At 50.8% G+C, this 22,967-nt stretch overlaps 1 protein-coding gene across 2 annotated transcripts in view; it reads right to left on the bottom strand.

The window, feature by feature from the left end:
* Positions 1-21,042, bottom strand: part of SCLY (selenocysteine lyase) — a 22,128-nt gene extending 1,086 nt beyond the window's left edge. Inside the window, exons 1-11 of one of the 2 annotated variants that reach the window (XM_006082716.3) lie at positions 20,795-21,042; positions 16,124-16,236; positions 13,043-13,143; positions 11,707-11,887; positions 7,744-7,871; positions 7,373-7,537; positions 6,333-6,439; positions 3,906-3,942; positions 2,381-2,464; positions 1,858-1,960; positions 706-781 (exon numbers count right to left, since the gene is read on the bottom strand). In XM_006082716.3, the coding sequence (XP_006082778.1) occupies positions 706-781; positions 1,858-1,960; positions 2,381-2,464; positions 3,906-3,942; positions 6,333-6,439; positions 7,373-7,537; positions 7,744-7,871; positions 11,707-11,887; positions 13,043-13,143; positions 16,124-16,236; positions 20,795-20,883 (1,184 nt within the window). In that variant the 5' untranslated portion in view covers positions 20,884-21,042. Of the gene's footprint in view, positions 1-705; positions 782-1,857; positions 1,961-2,380; positions 2,465-3,905; positions 3,943-6,332; positions 6,440-7,372; positions 7,538-7,743; positions 7,872-11,706; positions 11,888-13,042; positions 13,144-13,789; positions 13,840-16,123; positions 16,237-20,794 lie in introns of those variants that run through there. The other variant, XM_023763032.1, reaches the window with a different exon arrangement.
* Positions 21,043-22,967: the final 1,925 nt, after the last annotated feature.

The following is a 22,967-nucleotide window of genomic DNA, read 5'->3' as shown; positions in this document are numbered from 1 at the left end:
TACAGGCCAGGCAACGGGGTGATTTCATCACCTCCAGTCACCCAGCCTCAGAGCCGGAGATCTCTGCAGCCGATCCTGTCACAGCTGAGAGGAGGACCACGCTGGGCAGTGACAGCACAGCTCTCCCTGGCTGGGTGACCTCACTTCAGTTCCAGGAGGCACCACCACAGGGCCCCACCTCTACCCAGTGGGTACCTGCCTCCACCCTCTTCCCCTCCCACCCACCCAGGGGCTACACGGGACACCTGTGCCTTCTGAGCTGTGCTGTCAGCCCCTCCTCACCCCTTCCACCACCCCCCTCCCCCCCGTGGCTGTCAAGATTGCAGACTGCAGCTGCCAGCTTGACCATTCTGTCTGTTTCCTCATCTTAGAAATGGGCTTCTCAGATCATCCCCCGAGGGTCATAGTGAGCATTCCCTGAGCAATGGCCCCTGAAAGCTTGGTGAGGGACTCTCCCATGAGCCCTTTTCTGCGTCCAGGCTGGCCTGGCCTCGCTGCTCCTGACCTGTAGTCCGGTTGCCACATAGGGCTCCTGGCCCCACTGCCCGCCTCTCCCCACCCCTGCCAGACTGTGAGAGCTGCTGGTCAAGCCTGGGCCCTGCTTCAGGCTGCAGCTCCTGCCCTGCCCCCCGAGGCCCGCACAGGGTCGCTTCCTGTGTCCCACCAGGCTGCACAGCTCTGTGATGCATCCTGGAGAGCACTTACCGGTCCCCGTGGTCCGAGTGGCACGCGGCCCCCACGCTGGCCAGCAGCGTCCTGCATTGCGCCAGCACCGAGCAGCCTGAGGAGACAGAGCACAGGTCCCATGAGGCTGAGGGTCCTGGCGGGGCCCCTCCCTGTGCCCCCCACCCAACCCAGCAGAGGTGAGAGAAACCGCAGGGGGACCAGGCATCCTCTCCCTGGCTGTGGAGAAGCAGGCATTGCTCTGCTCATAAAACCGTCCTCAGAAATGTCGTTTCCCACCATGCCTAGTAAGACACCGGGATTCTGATTAGTGGCCGCACTTAGTAAGTTGTTGTCCTGGCAATAAGTTAGACTTAACCTGCGTTTTCTAAAGGTAAGACACTAGGCAGCTGCCTTCATGAAGCCCGAGGCCCCCCTCTTCTTCCACAGGCGGAGACGACAAGAGTAACAAGAATCTCTGTTCCGCTCACATTAACACAGGTTGTCAGTGATACAAAGTCTGCCCGGGAGAAGCGGGAAAGGAGACAGGAACAGAGCTTCCCACAGTGACCAAGCCTGGAGAGGCAGCCACACGCCCGTCTGCCCCGCCCCACTGAGAAGGCAGCCCAGCCCAGGGTCTCATTAACACAGCCGCGATGCTGCCCGTTCTCTGTGACCCAGGACGACAAAGCAGCAAGGACCTCTCTTCCCAAGAAGCGAATGTGCGCTGTAGCTGTGGCTCCCTCGGGCCCGCCCCCTCCCCCAGTGAAGCACAGCAGGTCACCCCGGACTGGCGCAGGGACTCAGGACAGCTATGTTCCCTGAATGGGCAGCGTCTCAAGAACAAGGGAAACCCCTGGGTTTGCACTTTTCCCTACTCACAGCCAGTTTTTAAAGGTGATCTACTCTCCCTCACCTTCATAAAATATCTTGTAAAATTTGCTGGCAAAAAAGGATCAACTAGCCTAAAACATAGTTCATTTTATCTCCTTCCCGAACTGCTTTCAGCTGGGCATGAAGACTGCTGAGCACCGCACGCCCTCCTCCTGGGCCTGGAGCGCCAAGCAGTCAGGGAGGCAGGACAGTGACAGCCCAGGCCACCTGGGACAGGACAGCCGCCGTGCCCTAAGCAAGCGGCCCACAGCCCAGCCCAGCCCAGCCCCCGTGTCCTGGAGACCAGGAGGCTGTCATCACCTTGGAGCTGGGGTCCCCGGAAGGAGAAGTTACACGTGTTGGAGAGCCGCTCAGTCCCGGGAAACTGGCTGTTCAGGTGGATTTTCTTCTCACCGAATTCAGCCTGGAGATCGATGAAATGTTCAGTTGTTCAGTGATGGCTTCAAAGTTCCGTCCCGCGCCCCCTGCCCCCCAACCACCTGCTTGACCTTTAGACTTTCCTGGGAAACAAAACCTCAACCTCAACACATCAAATCATTCTCACTGGGAAGCACCTACCTAGACTGGCTATGGAAGCAAAGCCAGCAAGGAGATAAAGTCCTGACACACACGAACCTTCTACACTCGTCACTAACGGCACCATCTCTGGTGCGTCTGTCTTGAGTCTGGAAAACAACCCACTGCTGGGTCCCTCTCTGGGGCTCTGACTCTGGCTCCTGTCTCATGACCTACTCCCGGGGCTGAGAGTCCCCGTCCTCATCGCCCACGGGCAGGAGACGAGGCCCAAAAGACACCCGCTCCCCTGGGCTGACGGGATGCTCACCACCAGCCTCTCCTCCAGGTAGTCGCGGACGTCCCTCATGTGGGCCTCGTAAGCCTCGCAGTTCTCTGCCACCAGCTCAGCAGCCTAGGGACATGGATGATGTCCACTTATTGTAACACAAAGGACCACAAAGCTTTACGGAGCAGAGGGATGATTGCTGGTGACTGACGGGGCATTTCCTCAAACTGCTCGTTTCTGGAACAGCAGACAGTACTCGTGGGCTGACTGGCTGTTGACGTAAGTGCCTGGAGTGTCACCGCACTTGATCCACAGGAATTTACTTGACCAGGCACCTCCTGAAACTGCCATGCACCAGAGCTGCCGCAGCCCATAGGGCAGGAAGAACGTCAGCCCTCACAGCATGTCCTACTGTTCCAGAGGAGGGACGGACGGACACACAGGGACAGGTGGGCAGGGGCGTGGCGATGGCACACAGAGTCGGGAAGGGGCAGCCACCAAGGTCCAAGGCCAGGGGAAGGGTGAGTGCTCCCGGAGCAGAGTGAGTGGTGTCAGGGACCGAGGCCCCATGACAGGCGGGACCTGAGCCCAAGTCACAGGGCAAAGGATTCTGGGAGGGGGATCCGACCTGCATGGTCACCCACCACTCAGTGTGTGGAGAAGGGAAGAGGCTGGCAGGTGTCAGCAAAGGACGGGGATGACCTGGTCAAGTGGCGGTGGCCATGGAAACCGACAAGAGGCACATCCTCATTATTATCGTGGAGACGACAGACAGGCCTGGCTGCTGCCTCAGGCGTGGGGGGTAAAAGCAAGGTCAAGGGCACCTCCTAGATTCTATTAGTGAGGGTGTGGATGGCGGGAGGCTCCACAGGGAGAGGGGAATGGAGGAGAGAGTGGGATACATCGAGGACCCTTGGAATTTCCCTGGTGACAGGAGTATCTTTTGTTCTAATGAGGCCTCACTGGGTGGCTGCTGAGTGGGGGACCGGTCACCAAAAGACCAGGCCATTTCAGGAGCCTGGGTTTTCAGCCCCATCTCCCATTCTCCAGAGAGGACCGGCTGGACAGGGAGTTAAAGACCCATTGAAGCCCATAAAAACCCGAGAGTACGGGGTTGGGAGAGCTTCAAGGTGGGTAGACACGTGGGGCGCTGGGGGTGGACCCCAGAGGGCGTGGAAGCCCGGCCTTCCTCTGCATCTCTTCTACTGGGAGGTTCCCCGGCATCCTTCATCACATCCTTTTATGATAAACCAGGGATCTGAGTTCTGTGAGCCCCTCGAGCAAATTAATTGAATGAGGGGTGGTTAGGGGAACCTCCAATTTATAGCCCGTCGGTCAGAAGCCCGGGTGACAACCTGGACTTGGGACCAGAGTCTGAAGTGTGGGATCTCCTGGGACTGAGCCCCAGTCTGTGGACTGAGCTGCCTCTGGGCAGTGTCAGAACTGAGTCACACTCAGGACAGCCAGCGGGGGTCACAGAGAACCGCTGGGGTCAGAGTGCGGTGAGTGTGGCAGCCGCGTGAGAGGAAGGCTGTTTCCCACCACCTGCCCAGGGTCACAGGCTTACCTTCCCGAGGCCGGCGATCATCGGGGTGTTCTCCGTCCTGTAAGACAGGGAGTCAATCCTATTTCTATGCAAACCAACCGACAAATGTCCCAGGAAGGAATCCCGTTTATGTGAGAGTCGTGTGTTCAAACAAAGACAAAAATCACACCAACACCCTTTCTAAACACGTGCCACACAGGCCCCCAAACCCTCGTGCAGGCTGCCTGCCCAGCAGCGGCGACGACAGGCCCCCGGGTCCTGCACTGGGTCCTCGGTGACAGTTCTGTCTGGACCAGGGCAACCACCGTCCTCCCGCTGCAGACTCACAGGCCCCTCTGTGGTCCCCACTGCAACGGGTGGGGGTCTGAGCTCTTCCTCACTGTTCCCTCGGCCGAGGCTCAGCGACGCCTCCCCACCATGGATGGGACGAACCGTCACTAGAGGGTTGGGGCAGAGAAGGCGTTGCCAAGTCCTAGGCCCAGGCAATATTTTCCGTTTTTGTTTCCCCCCCCAAAGTGTCAGCTTTACGTTTTACGTAAGTTCAGGATCTATTCTGAGGTCATGCTGGGTAAGGCGTGGGACGGGTGGAGGCGTGCTGCTGGCCTCGGACGGCCATTACAGCAGCCCCAGGCGAGGGCGGGCTGTCTGTCCCCCACAAAACTGCTTTCCCATCTCTGCCAAAAGTCATGGGGCCTATGTCTGGTTGTGTCTATTTTGTTCCAATGGTCTCCTCGCTGGGATTTGATAGACAGGAATTGTATATGAATTTGGGGAGAACTGACATCTTTACTATATTGAGTCTTTTGACCCATGACCGTGGTGCATAGCTCCATTTACTTCGATTTTGATTTCCTTCACTGGCACCATGCTGTTTTCAGCATGCATGTCCAGTACAGATTGTGTTACATTTACATCTGAGTATTTTGAGTGATTGCAAATGGTACTGTAGCTTTCATTTGGTTGCCCATATGTTCACTCCCAGTGCAGAGAACACAAGCCCTTTCTTTCCAATGTCCCAAGGTTCCTCCTCACTGTTTCCCTTCTGCTTAGAGAACACCCATGAGTCCTTTAAGCACAGGCGTCCAGAGGCAAATTCTACCAGTTTCCCTTCATCTGAGAACGTCTTGACTTCCCCTCTGAGCCTGTGGGACAGGTGTGCTGGGCAGGATTCCGGCCAACAGTTCTGAGCACCTGCCAAATTCGCAGCCATTTCCTCTGGCCTCGTGGCTTCTGGTGGGAAATCCATTGTCACTGAAACTAATTTTCCCCCCTAGGTAAGGTGACAGTTTTGCTCTGGCCAATTTCAAGATGTTTCTCTGTCTTTCATTTTCAGAAGCTTGACCATATATTGTGACATGGATTTCTTTCATATGTCCTGTTTGGGATTTGTTCAGTTTCCTAAATCTGCAAGCTATGTCTCTTGCCAAACTTGGGGAATTTTCAGCCATTATTTCAAGTGCTTTTCAGCCCCCTCTTGCTATTCTCCTGGGACTTCACAGAAATGCATTGGGATCCTTTGTTATAGTCACATGGGTCCCTGAGACTCTGTTCAATTTCTTTTCTGTTGTTTAGATTGGATAATTCTACTTATTCTTCTATCTTTCAAGGTTCACTGATTCCTTCCTCTGTTCCTCCATTCTGCTGTTGAAACCATCAACTGAATTTTTATTTTCATTATTGAAGCTTTGGTCTAAAGTTTCCTCTTCTTTACATCTTTTTCTTTGCTGACACCTCCTCTGTCCTCTGTTCACAGTTTCCCTGACGTGTTTTCACCGTGTCTGATTTACAGTCTTCGCTGGATAATTCCAACACCTTTGTCGTCTCCGTGTTGGCAGCTATTGAAAACTCTTCTCAAGATGCTGCCTGGCCCATCTCGCTCCCCGGTTGCCACGGCCTGTGCGTCTCAGGGATCCAGGAGCAGCAGGAAGGAGGAGGGGTTTGCGCGCCGCTCACCTGCAGGCAGAACAGCAACCGTCGGCCAGCGGGGCTTCGCGGCACCTGTGCAGTGGCCGAGCCAGAGTGACAAGGGGAACTGATGCTTTGTTGTTAATCCTCACCTGAGGATATTTTTATCCACTGATTTTTTTTTTAGAGAGAGTGGAAGGGGGCAGGAGAGAGAGACACATCGATTGGGGCCAGGGATCAAACCTGAAAGCCAAATATATGCCCTTGACTGGGAATCGAACCTGCAACCCTTCAGTGTGCGGGCTGACACTCCAACCACTGAGCAATGCTGGCCAGGGCAAGGCACCAACACTTTGAAGAAACAGAGATGTCCTTCATCTCCAAAAGCCTGCGGGTCTGTGAGTGCTGAGTGGGGGCTCGGAGGGAGAGCAGGGCTGGCTCAGCAGTGAGGGGGCTGTGCGGTCCCTGTGCGGCTGGAGACAGAGAGAGCCAGCCCTGGGCACACCCCGCCAGCAGCCAGAGCCTCGCTAACCTCCACCTTACCCCGGCCTGAAATTCCGTTCTTGTCCGCCTCCGAACAGCATGGGGTACAGAGGGGTCAGTTCCCCGAGTCCTCGGACGTAAAGTGCTCCGATCCTGGGGCCATAGAACTGAAAGGAGAAGGCAGTCATTATAAGCAAAGACCTTCCCAGGATGAAAACTGATTGCTGAGGCACAGAGACACTGGAACGTGCAGGCCCACAGCTGTGCCTCATCACCGCTCCGCACACGCTGGAGTCACAGAAGCCTTCGGGAGGCGGGCAGGCTGGACTCGAGTCCCAGCTGTGTGGTGATGGACCCCCGCCCCCCACACACACCCCCCATGTGGTCGCATTTGTGAAAGGACAGGGCTGGAACTAGAGATCACCAAGGACTATTTCTGGGGATGAGTCCATGTTTTCACATAGAAATCACACAAGAGCTTTAGGTGCTGTGGTGCCAGGCCAGCCGCTCGGCCTCTGGAGCCCAGCGAGCCCTGAGCTGCAGAACCAAGCACGGGAGGCCCAGGCCCACTGCACTGCCAAGGTCTTCACAGTGAGCCAGGCCCCTCTCCGCCTTAAAGCTGCGTCACTAAACTCAACCTTTACTTTCAGGAGCCTCACTTTAAACCAGTGAGAGAAAGTGAGAGAAAGCAACACTTTCTCGAAGCTCGCATCGGCATCCTTGCGAGGAGGGTTGAGTGGGCTGACGAGGGTCTGCTGACACTCCCTGCTGCAGAGAACACACACCACCTGGCTAACCCACCTGCGTCTACCTCACCTGAGCCCTCAGTGCCCTCCCACAGCCTTGCCTAGCTGGCCCCTCCTGCCCCTATGGGTTGGGTGCCCCATTATCCCAGCCATGGCACTCGTCAAATGACACGCTAGCTGTTGCTGGCCTCCTTCTGTAAGCTCCTCTGAGCGATGAGTTGCTGTCACCGTGTCCCAGGGCCCAGCTCTCAGTGGGCCCTCAGGTGCCCTGCGTGACAGGTGATGGTAAACGGTGAGCCTCCAGGTCATGGAGCCATGTTCCCCCAGGAGGGAAGCAGGCCTCTGCGTGCACACCTTGTGCCCCACGATGGTCAGGAAGTCCACGCCCAGGTCCTCCACATCCACGCGCCTCTTCCCCAGGGCCTGCGCGGCATCCGTGTGCAGGAGAACGGCAGGCAGCCCGGAAGCCGCCCGCTCCTGGTTCAGGGCTTTAACTCGCCGGCTGATCTCAGGGATGGGCTGACGGGGGAAAAATCAACAGTTGGGTATGTGGCTTGGATTTGATGAAAACTGAATGGAAGAAGTAAGGAGACACTAACAGGGACAGACCAACAACACTACAGAATTGAAAGCAGAGGAAGAGGCCCAGCCGAGCGGATGGATGGACCGGCGGGGCTGACCACCCCCTTCCCACCGGGTCTGCGTAGAAGGAAAGAGCGACTCACCATGATGACGCCCGTCTCGTTATTCGCCAGCATGATGGTCACAAGGCACGTGGCCGGGCGGACGGCCGCCAGGACGTCGTCAGCCTCTGCCTGCCCGTTCACCGTGGACACGGGGACGAAGGTGACCGCTGAGCATAAGACACAAGTACCGAGGTTAGGAACCCTCCCTTTTCAGTTCACTTTGATACAGCTCCACAAACGCATTTTCCACGATGACAAACGTAATTTACTGTAAACATTCTGAAAACTATAAAGAAGGAATTGTCATCCCACCAGAGGTGATCGACTTGAACGCTTCCTTACTGAAGCTTCAGTTGGTGGGTTCACTCTGTGGAAGGCTCTCCTTTCTGCGTCTCAGGGACCCACGAACTTGACCTCCACGCACTCAGCGCTGAGCCAGCGCTCATTCCCGGCACTCACTGCACAGGGAAAACAGTGGGGTGACTAAATAGAGGGTTTGGGTTGAAAAGCAAACACACACATGAACACACCTGGAAACACTTAGTAGTTGGTGCCTTGGTTTCTGGGGTGAGAGCTCGTGTGGTGGAGAAAAGCGCGTGGAAGCCTCCGACACCGCCCGCCCCCTGCAGCCAAGACAGTAAATCCAATCAAGGCTGCGTCACAGGGGAGCGAGGGCGATCGCTGCCACCTTTTAGGGCCTGACACAGGCAAGGATGGTGGCGCCTGTGATGTCCATAGCTAACTCATCAGTCTGACCCTAACAAAAACCAGGACCGCGGACGAGGATAGTAGACCCCACACATTCAAGCAGTTATAAGCCTTATTTAAGGCTGCTCTTCCTGATGTGGTGTCTTTGCTAAAGCAGACTGAGCTGGCCTCAGGTAGAGGCAGCCACTGATCTGGGAATCTGGGAAGTGATTTCCCCACCCACGTCAGAAACACCTGGCACTCACTCGGAGGGGACAACAGGAGGCATTTATAGCACTGTCGCAGGGCTATAGCAACTCATCTGTTCTCTGTCACAATGTATTTCAAAGGAACCTGGGCCATCTGGACATTTAGAACATAATACTGATTATAAAAACAAAACAAAAAACAACAAAAGACAAACACACCCCTTTGCCCCTCAAGGTCCCTCAGAAACAAGAGAACAGACATATTTCTAAGTAAGAGGTGTCACCTATGGGTAAGGGATGTTGAGGAATCCCCAGGAAGAAGACAGAAAGACAATGGCATTAGACTAACAGGAATAGGATAAACAAACTCAGAACATTAATGTATGAATGGATCCAGTGACCATCCAAATTCAGGGTCCATAGTGCAGAGAGCTGGGCGGGGCTGATGACTGAGGCAGGCAGAGGACTGGTTCTGGTGTCCGAGCACCCCTGCCTTGCACCCAGCAAGTGGGTGGCACCACATGCCCAAGACAGGAGGGGCAGGCCCAGGGGCTCCAAGACAGAGAGGGCCCGAGAGAAGGGAAAGAACTCACACATCCGCTATAGGACACAGACAGGAGGCAAAGGGAGGGCAGTCTGGCCAGGACTATCTTTTCATGAAGAAGATGCTCAACAGCAATAGCCACAGGGAAATGCAAGTCAAAACCACAACGAGCTTCCACTTCACACCCACTAAGACGGCTATACCTATACTAATAAAGCCGGGGCGGCGAGGGGAGCCCGGGTCCCGGGTGCCGGAGGGAAGCCAGTGCCGGCAGCTGGGGAAAGGAAGGCCTACTTTTGCACAAATTTCGTGCATCGGGCCTCTGGTAAACAATAAAGTCCTTGCTGGTGTGGCTGAGTTGGTTGGGCATGGTCCTATGCACTGAAAGGTTGCCAGTTCGATTCCTGGTCAGGGCACATGCCTGCTCGATCCCCAGTAGGGGGTGTGTGGGAGGCAGCCAATTGATATTTTGCTTTCACATCTATGTTTCTGTCTCTCCCTCTCCCTTCCTCTCTCTAAAAAGTAAATAAAAGCAAATAAATAAGGGAAAAAAAACAGACAGTAACAAATGTTGATGAGAATATAGAGAAATTGGAACCCTTGAGACTACTGGTGAGAATGCAAAATGGTGCAGCTACTTTGGAAACAAAGGTTAAGGATAAACACAGTTAGCAGAGACCCAGCCGTCCCACTCCTAGGTACAAACCCAAGAGAATGAAAAGGCGTCCACAAACACACACAAAAATGCTCATACTGGCATTATCATAAGGACAAATGTTCTTTAACTGATGAATGGATGAATAAAATGAGACTATTATTCACATAAAATGAGATTTACTCATCCACATAAAGGAATTAAGTGCTGGCACAGGCTACAATGTGGATGAACCTGAAAACATTATGCTGAGAGAAGCCAGGCACAAAAGACCACGTATTATTATGATTCCATTTCTATGAAAGTCCAGATCAGGGAGCCTCTAGCGACAGAATGCAGGTTAGTGGGTACTTGGGCTGAGGGCCTCTATAGCATGTGAATGACATCTCCATAAAGCTGATTTATAAAGAAAGCAATTGGCCTGGCTGTCATGGCTCATTGGTTGAGCATCAACCTATGAACCAGGAGGTCACAGTTCAATTCCCCTGTCAGGGCACATGACTGGGTTGTGGGGCGTGCAGGAGGCAGCCGATCAATGATTCTCTCTCATCATTGGTGTTTCTATCTCTCTCTCTCTCTCTCTGAAATATATATACACACACACACACACACACACACACACACACACACACACACACACGTAAAGAAAGCAGTTGGGAGAGGTGGAGGTGGTATGAAATGGTCAAAATCCTCATTTTATATGGGGGTGGGGGTATCAGCAAACAGATGCTTGAGCTGAAATGGAGATTATGTTTGTAAGTGATTAAGTATTAAGTTGGAAGTAATTAAAATAAAGTGTGAACCATAAGAGAAACTCCAGGTGGGCTTGAGCAGGACAGGACTGGGGGCCACTTTACTTTGTACTTTACACCTTTCTATAAAGTGTCAATTGTTTCTATCATGAGCATGTTTATACTTTGTAAACATTTGTGTAACTTGTGTAGATAAGAGAGTAAAGGCAACAGTAACTGATAACAATGTATACTAAGTCGCCCTTCCCTGTGTAAGACAGAAAAAAGGCAGCAGGGATATGAGGAACTGCAACCTAAGACGAAGGTTAGACCTGGCCTTCCTTCCTCTCCCCCTTAATTAAACTGGTGCATTCAGGTAAGACCGGGAGGAGGAAAACCGTTCCAGCCTTCACACAGGAAAACCAACGCAAAGGCTTCCTGGCCTACCCCAGCAGTTCCGTTACAGCCCCTCATCTCTGGGATAGAACGGCTTTCCCAGATCCACCGTCAGGTTTCCAGGCAGATTCAATAGGAAAGCTGACACGGAGAAGAAATCATTTCTTATGTAAAGGAGACTTAATCGTGGCTGTCTTGCGGGGGGGGGGGGGGGGGAGAAGGCTCTTACGTTTTCAAGTGAGTGGTCTTAACCTGGTATCACAGGAAAAGAGAAAGAAGGACCAGTTCCTTCTGTGTGACAATGACAGGGCCGTCATCACTGCAGGCTAAGCCTGACTCATCCCTTGGACCGCCTGGCATTGCTCTGGGCTGCCCCAGCCTCACTGAGAGCCCCTGATTCTGACCCCCTGAAGGGGATGCCTATTTGATCCTTTTTCATATCAGAGGAGCGGAAGCCAAAATTTAATTTATTAAAATCAAACAATGAAAAGCACCATTTAGTATTTTATAGACATGTTATTTAAAAATTTATTGTATACAAGAGTTTGAAACATCATCTGCATATACCCGATTGTCCTTTTTTTAAGGGAAAACCTCATGGCATCTACTGACACCCAGGTGGCAGCCTGGAGGGACAGGCTGTGTCCCCTACATGAGGACAGCCAGGAAGCCTGAGCGCAGGAGGGTGATGTCTCACCATGTCCCCGGGGACCCTCCCCACTGAATCAGCCAGTCGGGTCAGCAGAGCTGTCCCTGCTGTAGTCTAGGCTGGGTACTCACAGGCCACTTGCTCCTCCACCATGTGCTCCAGAGGCAGGCGGATGGAGTCGTGCTCCACAGTGCAGGTGATGATATGGGGCGTGGCCCCCTCCACTGGGCTGTGCCACTTGGCTGTGTCCCCCTTTGAGGTGTGGATGGTTTGGAAATGCCTCACCACGGAGTGGATCACCAAATTATTGGACTGCAGAGACATGCAAACAACCATTTACAGAAACTGTCCTGAGGGGAGAGTGGGGACAGCAACCTCTCCCATTGGGATTTCCTCGTGGCTAACATTTAAGACAGAAAGAAAAAGTCAATTCCTGAGCTGCACCCTTTGAAAGGCCCCACTGCAAAGATTTGAGGGTTTCAAACTTTCAAAAACCTCAGAACTCATTTCTGGTCAATTATACCTGCTTTGCATGATTATGTCTGCATAAGCAACTTACGCACTTTTAAAACTTAAAAATCTGTCAAAAAAGACTCTTTTTCCCAGGCCCACTGCTGGTGGAAGGTGAGCCAGCACCTCTATTCAGGGCCCCTTGGCATCTCTATCAGTAAACCCTTTGACTCAGAGAGTCTATCATGGACTTGGTCCGACAGCTGCACTTGCACAGAAGCAAGATGTTGGATGTAAAAGACTATTTACTATCGCGCTGTTTGTAACAGTAAAAGCTGGGGAGCCCTTCCATGTGTATCAATAACCGGACTTGTTAAATAAATTATGCAACATTATTCAACGGAACACTAGCAGATGTAAAAACACCAAGGGAACGCTCTGTGGCTGATACCAAAAGAGCAACACACTTGCTAAATGTAAAGAGGTAGCTGACGTTATACACAGTATCCCACAAACTATACAGATTTGCTTGTATGTGCACAAAGATCCCTGAACAGGTACAAAGGGAAGGAGAAAAGACTACATAAATCCACATGTCTATTTGCATTTTACCCACAGATTATCTCTGGAAGACACAAAGCTAACAGTGTTGGTCTCCTGGAGAGAGAAATGGACAGCAGGGGAGTGGGGGTGGGCTTGTGCCCTGACCGGGAATTGAACGGGTGACCTCCTGGTTCACAGGATGATGTTCAACCACCGAGCAACACCAGCTGGGCACTCTTGTTTCTTGTTAAAACTACAGCTGAAATACCCGGATTCCTGGTTGGGGCACATGCCCAGGTTGCGGGCTTGATTCCCAGTAGGGGGCATGTGGGAGGCAGCCGACTGATGATTCTCTCTCATCACTGATGTTTCTATCTCTCTCTCCCTGTCTCTTCCTCTCTCTGAAATCAATAAAAACATAATTTTAAGAAACAAAAAACTGCAGCTGAAAGGATGAGACTTTAGAAAGCTTACCTCAGTGCCTCCGGAAGTGAAGATGATGTCTTGAGCCTTCCCGCCTATCATTTTCGCAAGGTTTTCCCGAGCTGCATCGATAATATCCTTGGCCTTCCTACCTTGAGGGACCAAAATGGACATTCATTAACATCACTTTATAAAATGCAACTGACATGTTTAAAGAATGACTAGCCATGAAGGAGCGAGAGGTCTGAGTGGGTAATTCTAAAACGAGACATGTCCCGCCTGCGTAATCACAATAACGTGTAACACCTAGAAACGACCCGGTGCAAGGGCAGCAGTGAGGCATTAGTGAGTCAGGGACCGCCACTGAGATCCCAGGAAGCTAGTGAGGGCCAGAAACAAATATGGGAGGAAGCCTGGGAACTGAAATTCCCTGGGACATGCTTTTCGTCTTACGCGCTAGAGGACAGGGAGGCTGTGGCCATCGCTTTGCCTCCCGCTCATCCAGGCAGGAGAATGGAAGGATGGGAAGGCCTAAGGTCACACTGCAAAACAACAAAAATAAGCAGAACTAGAACTCATGACCCCTCAGCACAAAGTCCAATGCCCTACCTCACAGTGCAGGCCCCCAGGTAACTAGGAGGTCCCTGCCTCAGGGAAGCACCTGCTTTCAAGCAGGGCCATGCAGCCCAGCTGCCTCCCAGGTTCACTGGCTCCCAGGAAACCAGGACCAAGCGTCAGGAGGCACAGAAAGGAAGGCTCCAGGATGGGAATTCTAAAAACTGCAATGACCATTCTTACTTAAGTAGTCTATAGACCAGCAGTCTCCAAACTTTTTTGACTATTCAGTCCTATTGGGAAAAACAAACAAACAAACAAAACTTGAACAGTTATATAGTGTCCCCCAAAATGAAATCCCATAAAGGCAGTGTTTATTAAAATACATTTCATTTTCAAAACTGAGCTATCAGCTGGGTTAACGCTGTCACTTCTCTGCTCAGAACTCGCCATCTCAGTCAGGTGGGAGCCAGGCCCATACAGTGGCATCCACAGCCCTATGTGGCACTGTCCCCGGGACCCCCACGTCCACCCACCCACCCACACCCCTCCTGTCACCTGTATACTCCCTGTTGCTGCAGTGCGTCCTGTTCGTCTCTGTGCAAACGCCATAACGTCAGAGATCCGGCCATCCTGCACAAAGGGAGCACCCTCCTCCCCGCCCAGCAGGCCTGGGCCCATCCTGTCTCACAGGCCCACAGCCTGTTCACTTAACACACTTGCATCTGTCTGTTCACGGTCTGCCCCCCTCACTAGAATGGAAGCCTCATGAGGGCAGGGACTTTGTTTGCTGCTGTATCCACCAGGCACAGAGCAAGCACAGGTTAAGCATGCTGAACGAACGACTAAGTTAAAATGCTCACAGAAGTCTGATTTTATGTGTCACGGAGCAGGACTTGGGTCCTTGGAGGTGAGTCCAAGTCTCTAACTCGAGGCCAGGCTGGCCTCGAGAGTGTCAGGAGATGCCACTGGACGGGCCCTGGGGAACCTCCAACCCAGTAATTAAGTCATTCTATCATAAAGGTGACTTTCCTTTATATTTTTGAATTTCTACCTGAGTATCAACAGAAAGTGAACTGCGATAAATTTTTCAGTTATGGCTCTTAATTTGTGGAGACAAGGGCTGTCAAGGTAACTGAAAACCACTGACAACCTTCACTGGGCCAAGAACATCATTTCTCCTGGAGGGTTGCTCCCAAACTTCTTCATATTAATTGCTTTTTATTGGCATTTAACTGTTCTCCATATTGTCACGTTTAATGTATCATAAAGCTCAATTTTACTAGAGGAAAGATTAGGGACAAGGAACTGTCCAGTTTAGCCAGACACATGTACCAAATAAACCAACAAATATGCTAATAAATGACTAGTACCGGCTTTTGAAAATGCTTTCCGTTATCAAGTTGCTATGGAATTACAAAAGTAAATGGATAAGAAAGTCCACTACAGCCTGCGAAATTGTACCCAGGTATTACAAAATCCCAGGGCAGTAGTCTGTTTGAATGTTATCTTCGGTCACTGTAATCCAGTTAAGATAGTTTATCTTTATTATCCCCAATAAACATTAGATCAGAAAGGTATGATTTTGCTCAGCAGCTGAAAAATGTCATGTAACCCTGCTGTAGAACTAGTGATTTTAAATTGTTTTCCAAAACCTCCAAGTTAATGCTCTACATCAGTGACTTTCAACCGGTGTGCTGCAAGAATTTTTAAAATGTGCCATACCTGACTATTTAATCAGGGCCACTGACCTCTTTTCCCTTAGATTGTCAAATAAAAAAATGACAACAGCCAACACAACAGTAGCCGTCCGGTGTGAATGCCCTGTCTTGAACCATAAATATGTAGGTCATATAACACAGTTGCATCTTATTGGTCACAACACATATTAAGGATGCAGCTGATTGGTTAATTCTTGGTACCAGAAATCCTTATATACAAGTATAGGCGCCTGATTTTTTAAAAAGTCACTTTGGAGTAAAAAGGGTAGTTAATTACTATTATTATTATTTTTGTAAATCCATCAAAATTATACCTACTTTTTTGTCAGATTGGCAAAAAATACATTTTTTGGTGTGCCGCAGAATTTTAATAATTAGTTTATATGTGCCATTAGATGAAAAAGGTTGAAAATCACTACTCTACATTAAAACGAGACTAAATGAGAAATAAGAATATTTATAATTAAAGAATTTAAAAGTAATTTTCTTTTCATTTTTTTAAAAGGCCAGGATTATATTTGATCCTGATGATTTAAAAGATCTATTTTGCAAACTTTATAAGGATCAAATGAGACAGATACATGAAAGGGCTTTAGGTACAGTTATAACTCTATAAGACATCCTGTTCATCTGAGAAAGGGAGACAGGAATGTATGTTAAACATTAAAGATTGTGGTAGCAACAAGGGTCAACGTACCAAGTTGGACTTCTTGAAAAAAAAAAAAAACCTGCCAAGAATTACAGCTAGACTTGCAGTTCACAGGAAATCTATTCAAAACCAAGTGCTCCCGTGTGGTGTCATTTCTCTGATGCCTCTGCCCCGTATCTGCCATCTGTGCGCATCTCCTAGAATTACCTGCCGGGTAAGGGCTGCTGGGATTTCCCCAGGCTTCCCGCATGGCCTCCGTCACGGCCTGGACAACCTCTGGCTCCAGGGGGGTGGTTGCGTTATAGTCCATGTAAACCCTCCTGGAGGAAAGAAGAGGAGATGGGATGTGGGATTACAGGTGCACCAGGTCTATCACATCAGCAGGAGCAATAAAGCAAGGGCAGCGAGCCCTCCACCTATACTTCTTCCCACCTGAGTAGGACTGGTGGTCCGCAGGGCCTGGACTGCCCACAACTGCTATAAAGATCAGGCCCAGGCCAGCCTAGGAAGCGGCATGTCCCGAAGGCCTTCCTTCTCGCTTGCTTTTCTAACTTCACCAGTTTTCTGTGAAGGCTGAGGTTGGGGGTGAGCCTGCACCCATTCTTCCCACTCTCCCTCTTCATCTCCCTCAGGTCTACCCTGGGGCAGGCCTGCTGCTCTCCCCCTTGAACTTTTGGGTTTCTTTGCCTAGAATGACCACTGTACCCTGCCTTACTTTTTTTGATCTTTGCTCTAACTTGACCTTCTGGTGAGGCTCTCAGCAGCCACCTACCCCCTCCTTCCCAGCAGTTTCTCCCTAGACCTGTCCCTTGTTTCCTGTCTGCATCTATGAGAGTAACAGGATGTCAGCTGCAAGGGCTCTGACAGTTCTCACCCTTGGTGGCCAGCACTGAGAACAATGGCCGGAACACAGCAGGGGCTCCGTTTATAAGATGGCAAAGTAAATGTCACAGAAAGGGCACATTCTCAGAAAGATCCTCATCAGTAAAATTTATCTGTGTATCTTCTTACTAATATCAAAAACCTTCAGAAATTTTCATAACTATATACATTAGGTAATCCGGGCTGATACTAGGAATTATTTTACCTGATTTTTAAATCAACAACAGTATTTAAACCAGTGGTCGGCTATATACATTAGGTAATCCGGGCTGATACTAGGAATTATTTTACCTGATTTTTAAATCAACAACAGTATTTAAACCAGTGGCCACGAAGTTTCAATCGCACTGCACGTGCGTGCCCGCACGTGGTATTTTGTGGAAGAGCCACACTCAAGGGGCCAAAAAGTCGCATGTGGCTCGTGAGCCGCAGTTTGCCGACCACTGGAACCAATCTACACAGTTTCAAACACAACACTAATCATGGCTATTACACAGTTACTTTGTTTTAGTTTTTAGGAAATAATAATTTTAATCTATGTCAGCATAATTCATGCCCAAACTTATTCAGTTCTGTCAGAGGTTTGGCCCTTCATGACATTTGTCATTTTCTTCGTGAGCTCTGCACTATCTGAAAAAAAGTAACCTATCCTTTAATGGGTTCAGTTAGCATAAACAATCTAATTCTGTGATCCCTACTTAATAAAGTACAATATGTAATCAATGCTGTATCATCTAGAATTGTCAAACTGTTCATGAAAGCTAAAAACACCCTATAAAACAATGAAGCTATTTTATGTAACATGTAATAGGTAGTTGGCATGAAGCAAAGCTTAAATATTTAGTCTTCTGAAACTCTAATGTATTTCCATAAGCCTTTTAATCTATAATTTTATAAATATACTTTACCATCATGGAAGCTAGATATGTACTTAGTTTCTCTTTATACATAATTAAAAAATTTAGGAGGGTGTAGACTATAATTCAGATACAATTTAGTCACAACACCATACCAAGACTTTATAATCAGGAAAGATATTTAACATTATTGCTTAGTCTTATAAAACAGTGAGTTTTAACTTAATTCATACATCTAAACTTATTTATAATTTTTCCTATACTCTTTAATAATACTGCTTGGCAAGTAATATAGGTACTGATATAATTTTTTATTTCAATTGGTTGCAAACGAATTCTAATTTGTTAATCAATGCATATATTCCTTTTTAACTACTTACTACACCTCAGAATTAATCGTCCTACAGAAAGTAACTGCCCCGAGTGCAAAAACATTGCAAAGCATTTTTTCCTTAAAGATTTTCAAGGAAAATCTATAGGAACACAGACTCATGAAAAAACTAATTAAAAATTTGACATTCCATCTTGCCTTACTAACTGTGAAACAATAGAAAGAGACGTGAACACATGTTACTTTATATTTCTCTGCTTATCATATTATACTAAGAACTACTGTAACTATGTAGGAGCTATTTTCCAGCTTCTTCAAGTATGGGACACACGACAGTTTATTAGTGAGGAGAAACGAATAATCAATCTTAGGTAACTCAAAAGCAAAATGGGTGGCACAAAAAGATAAACTGACTTTGGGTTTTTATATATATATATATATATATATATATATATATATATATATATATATATATATATATATTGATTTCAGAGAGGAAGGGAGAGGGAGAGGGAGAGAGAGAAACATCAATGATGAGAGAGAATCACTGATCACCTGCCTCCTGCATGCCGCCCACTGGGGATCAAACCCACAACTTGGGCATGCGCCCTGACAGGAATCGAAAAACAACCTCCTGGTTCATTGTTCGACAATCACTGAGCCACCTTGGCTGGGCAGGAGGCAGATACTTTTAATTCCAAATTTGTCATTGGTTTGTCAGGGGCTGGACTCTTTATTGATTCTGCTGGTTTAGGGGCTTGAATGATGTGCTCCTGAAATTTGAGTATCAACTCAGACAGTTCTTTCTTCTCAGTAGTCTTGATTTAAGGTTTGACTGGCTCAGGTGGCTTTTCATCATTATGTCTACTTTTTGTAAAGCCTACAATGCTTAAAAAAAAAAAATCAGTTGTTCTTCTCTTACAGCAAGATCAAGTCTTTAATGCATCATTAGAGACGGGAACACCTGGATCCGTGGTTCTCAACCTTCCTTTAATACAGTTCCTCATGTTGTGGTGACCCCCAATTGTTACAAATTGAACATAATTAAAGCACAGTGATTAATCACAAAAACAATATGTAATTATATATGTGTTTTCCGATGGTCTTAGGCGACCCCTGTGAAAGGGTCGTTCGACCCCCAAAGGGGTCACAACCCACAGGTTGAGAACCGCTGACCTGGATGGTATGTGGGAGCAGGGTCAGAAGTGGTCTTGACATCGCAGCCCTGGCTGTAGCACAACCAGGCTGTTTCTTTTCCCACCAACACAAGTCAGGCCCAAACCCAGAGACGGCAAGACGGTGCGTTTACAACTCCCCCTAGTAACCACTGGTCTGACAGCCTGGTTTTTGTTTTGTTTTTTGAACCATGAATGTTTTAATGCAGCATCTTGTCTATAAATTGTTCAAAGTCACCTGATAGGTACAGGGCTTTGGGGCTTTGGGCAGTTTGACCAGCCATCCTAGGATGTTCCAGTATCAGGACACTCCCAATCCTGCTGTGATGTGAAGCTGCAGGCGCCCCACTTGACTCTCACTTCCTGTAAGTAAGTGTCCCCGAGTTCCTCAAGCTACTAGAGTCAGCTGAGTGACTGCGGCTTTTCAACCTGCTGCCTGGCTCATTTATGGCTTGAATTTCCGAGGAACACTTTGTAGATTACTCTGCTCCATTACCTGCTACTTCCTTAAAGTGCTATCAATATTACGGACAAGCTAAACTCCATTCGTTTCATAACCAAAAGGTAAAAAGGCACCCTGAATCTCCTCTCCACTCCGTCTCCCTAGGGGACATCTTCCCAGCTCCCATTTGTTCTGTCCCAACCAGAGTAGAATGACTAATGAAAGAGCTGGTCTGATTTATTCCTTATATTCGGGTAAAGAGGATTACCCAAACAAACAGTATTTAACACATTCCTGAATTGGAGCGCAAAGATTCACAAACAAGAAAATGCCACGTTCACACACCCCCCCTCCCCCCAGTAGTTCCAGCAGGCGGAAGACACCTGTGGAGGACGCCCTCCTCTCCCTGAGTTCATCCCGACGTTCCCAGGTGCTCAGGCCAGGGGCCTGGGAGGCATCCTTCTTCCCTCCTTTCCCAACACCAGCGCACCAGCGGGTCCAGCGGGTCCAGCCTCAGTCCACTCACTTGTGCCACCACTTCCTCCCTCCTAGATGATCATAGAGACCCAATCGCTTTCCTTGCCTCCTCCCCTGCCCCACCCCATTCCTACTCTCCACAAAGCAGCCCCGATACAATATAATTACATTGCATCACTCCCCTGCTCAAACCTCCAAGATCCGCCACACCTTTAGAATAAATACACCCCCAAGTGCTTCCTGGGCTCCGAGGCGCTGCGGGGCCACGCGCCGCCGCTGCTCCCACAAGCCCTGCACCCCAGGCGCACGCGACCCGCGCTCCCGCCGGCCCGGATCCAACAGGCTTGTGTATGCGCGCGCTCGGGGCCTTAGAAACCGCCGTTCCCTCTCCCCGCGTGCAGAGCGTGCCCAGGCCGGTGCGGCCGACTCCAGGACGTCACTCAGGTTTCAGCGCAGTTTCCTCCCGGGGCCCTCTCCGGACCACGCCTCTCATCAGCTCGTCCTCCAGCTCTCATCCCTAATCTAGGCCTCCCCGTGGCCAGCCGGCCAGCGCTGCAGCGCCGCGTGGGGCTTCTCCCCGCGAGTGACCAGCGCCCCCCCACCCCTTATAACCTCCCTGGGTGGGACACGCCAACCCCTCGCACCGCGGCGCCTGGAGAGCTTCCCGGAGGAGGCGGCCGGCGGTTTCCCTCGCCTTTCCCTCTCAGCGCGCACCTCTCTGGCGGGCTCTTCTCTTCGCCGCCGCCGGGCCGACTCGCCACACGCCCCCGCGCATGCCTGCTCGGTGCCGCGGTCGCCTCCATGCCGGTCCCACAGCGACCCCGCTCCCGTTCACCGGGGCCAGGCGCAGTCCACACCCAGCCAGCCCCTGAAGCCCGAACTGTCAGCTCTGGGCTTCGCGAGGGGCAGCGGGGTCGCGAGGCCGGGGCGCGTCCGGATTGGCTGAGTTGCGCGCTTGGGGCCAATCCCCACTTCAGCGGCTGGGAGAGGATGAAATACTGATTGGCCGCGCGCGGTCAGGTGACGGTCCTGGGGCGGGGCTCCGAGCCCGTCACAGGGGGCGTGGTCCCGACCGCGAAATCCTGGCGGGAACCCCAGCGAGGCCGTCTCAGCCGTCGCGGGTTGGGGGCGTCTCCCCGGCTTCTCACCCTCCAGGGCCCTGCGCGAGTCCGCCGGCGCCAGCAAGGAGGCGGCGCCCGACACCAGGGCGGCGTGGACCGGGGAGAAGCCGGCAGACGCGGCACGCGGGGTTCGCCTGCGACCGCCCCGCTGGACCGGGCGCCCGGAGCAGGGCCGGGTACGGAGGCCGGCGGGCCACGCTTCTGCGTCCTCGTGCCCGGGGTCTCCTAAAACGTGCTTCCACGGCCCCAGCTGGAGGGGCCTCTGCACAGGTGGCTTTGCGTGGAATTAGGGCTCCTTCACTGCGCATGGATTCGAGGGGTCCGGAGTAGAGGCGTGGGACGCAGGGAAGGTGGGTTCAGGACCTACAGGAATGCGGGAGAGCTGGGTGTGGGGCAGGGAGTGCGGAGGCCAGGGGTAACGGAGTGACTCAGAAGATAGCGCCTTCATCTGGACAGGAACGAAACCTGTTCTGGATGTGTTGTTGGTGAGACAGTCAAGTGGAAATGCCAACATTCGTGGACCCAGTAAACCTAAGTCAGTTGTGAAAGTGTTAAGGGCAAAGGTCCAGATTCTTGAACTCGAATGGAGCCATGGACTGGCCACCCCTTGCATAACTGTCTCAAAGTTTATTTGCGGACCCCACACGTGGTAGGCACCGCCCTAAGCACTCCCCATGTATTCAAACTGATTTCGATGACACCCTTATTGGGAGGTAGTTATCCCCATTTTATATACAGGAAATTAAGGTACAGAAAAGCATCTTGCCCACGTTCTCATGGGTAGTGATAGAGCCAGAATTTGAATTCGGGAATGTTTTGTCAAGAAGTTGAATTTTAATTGGGCTTTTCAAGGACTTGGCCAAGGGCTGGCCTTTTTGGCTGGAAGCTCGGTATCCCAACCCTGGGACATCAGAAATCAACGATCCCCAGGTTGATGGGGCACATAGACAGGAACCAGAACTGTTACTTTGCCCTGAGTGGGGAGACCCCAAGAAGCCACAAGGCCTGGAAGTCAGGGTCCCAAGCCACTGAATTGGAGGACAAAGACTAGGTGCAGTGGGATGAGCTGGGTGTGCTGCTTAACAAGATGGGGTTTCCCTGGACAGAAAGGGATGGTCCAGTACTGTGGAAATGTCATTTTTAAAAAAACTTGACCCCCGATAAAGCATTTTTCTATGTCAAATATTTTGAAATGGGAATCAACAGGAACCCCTTTCAATCTGGTCCACTTAACCACAGACGCTGGCACCCTTTCTTCCACCTGCATTGGCACCTGTGGCCGCCCTGACAACCCGTCCAAGGACTCCTGCAGGGAACTCATGCCCTGGGTCACAGGGCAGAAATCAGGTGTGTGGGCGGGCCTGCTGCTGACCTCCTGACCCACCTGGCAGAGGATGGCCTAGTGCCCGGCCAGTGAGTTCCAGGGACACTGACAAGCTCCAATGACAACTGCAGGAGCTGTGGTGCCTCTGCCTGGCCTGGGGATGAGGACTACTGTGCCTTCCTGATAGGCCTGCACCACTCAGATGCCACCCTGCCCTTTATCCAGCCCGACCCTTCCCCCTCTGTGTACGAGACGTGGTCCTGGAACCCCATCTAATGGGCACAATTCCTGGTCACAAACAGGAAGTATGGCCTACATTCCCCCCTGCTGACCTCCAGATCAGATGATACTGTGAATCAAGAAAAGCACACATCAGCCTAGGTAGATGGGAAACCCAGAGGCAAGGAGGCTGTCAGTCAAACTGGAGAGTGGCAGGCAGGCA

The sequence above is a fragment of the Myotis lucifugus genome, unplaced genomic scaffold, assembly GCF_000147115.1.
Source record: "Myotis lucifugus unplaced genomic scaffold, Myoluc2.0 scaffold_3, whole genome shotgun sequence".
Lineage (NCBI taxonomy): Eukaryota > Metazoa > Chordata > Mammalia > Chiroptera > Vespertilionidae > Myotis > Myotis lucifugus.
Note: the sequence above shows the minus strand (reverse complement) of the source record. Positions and strands in the feature narration are given on the sequence as shown.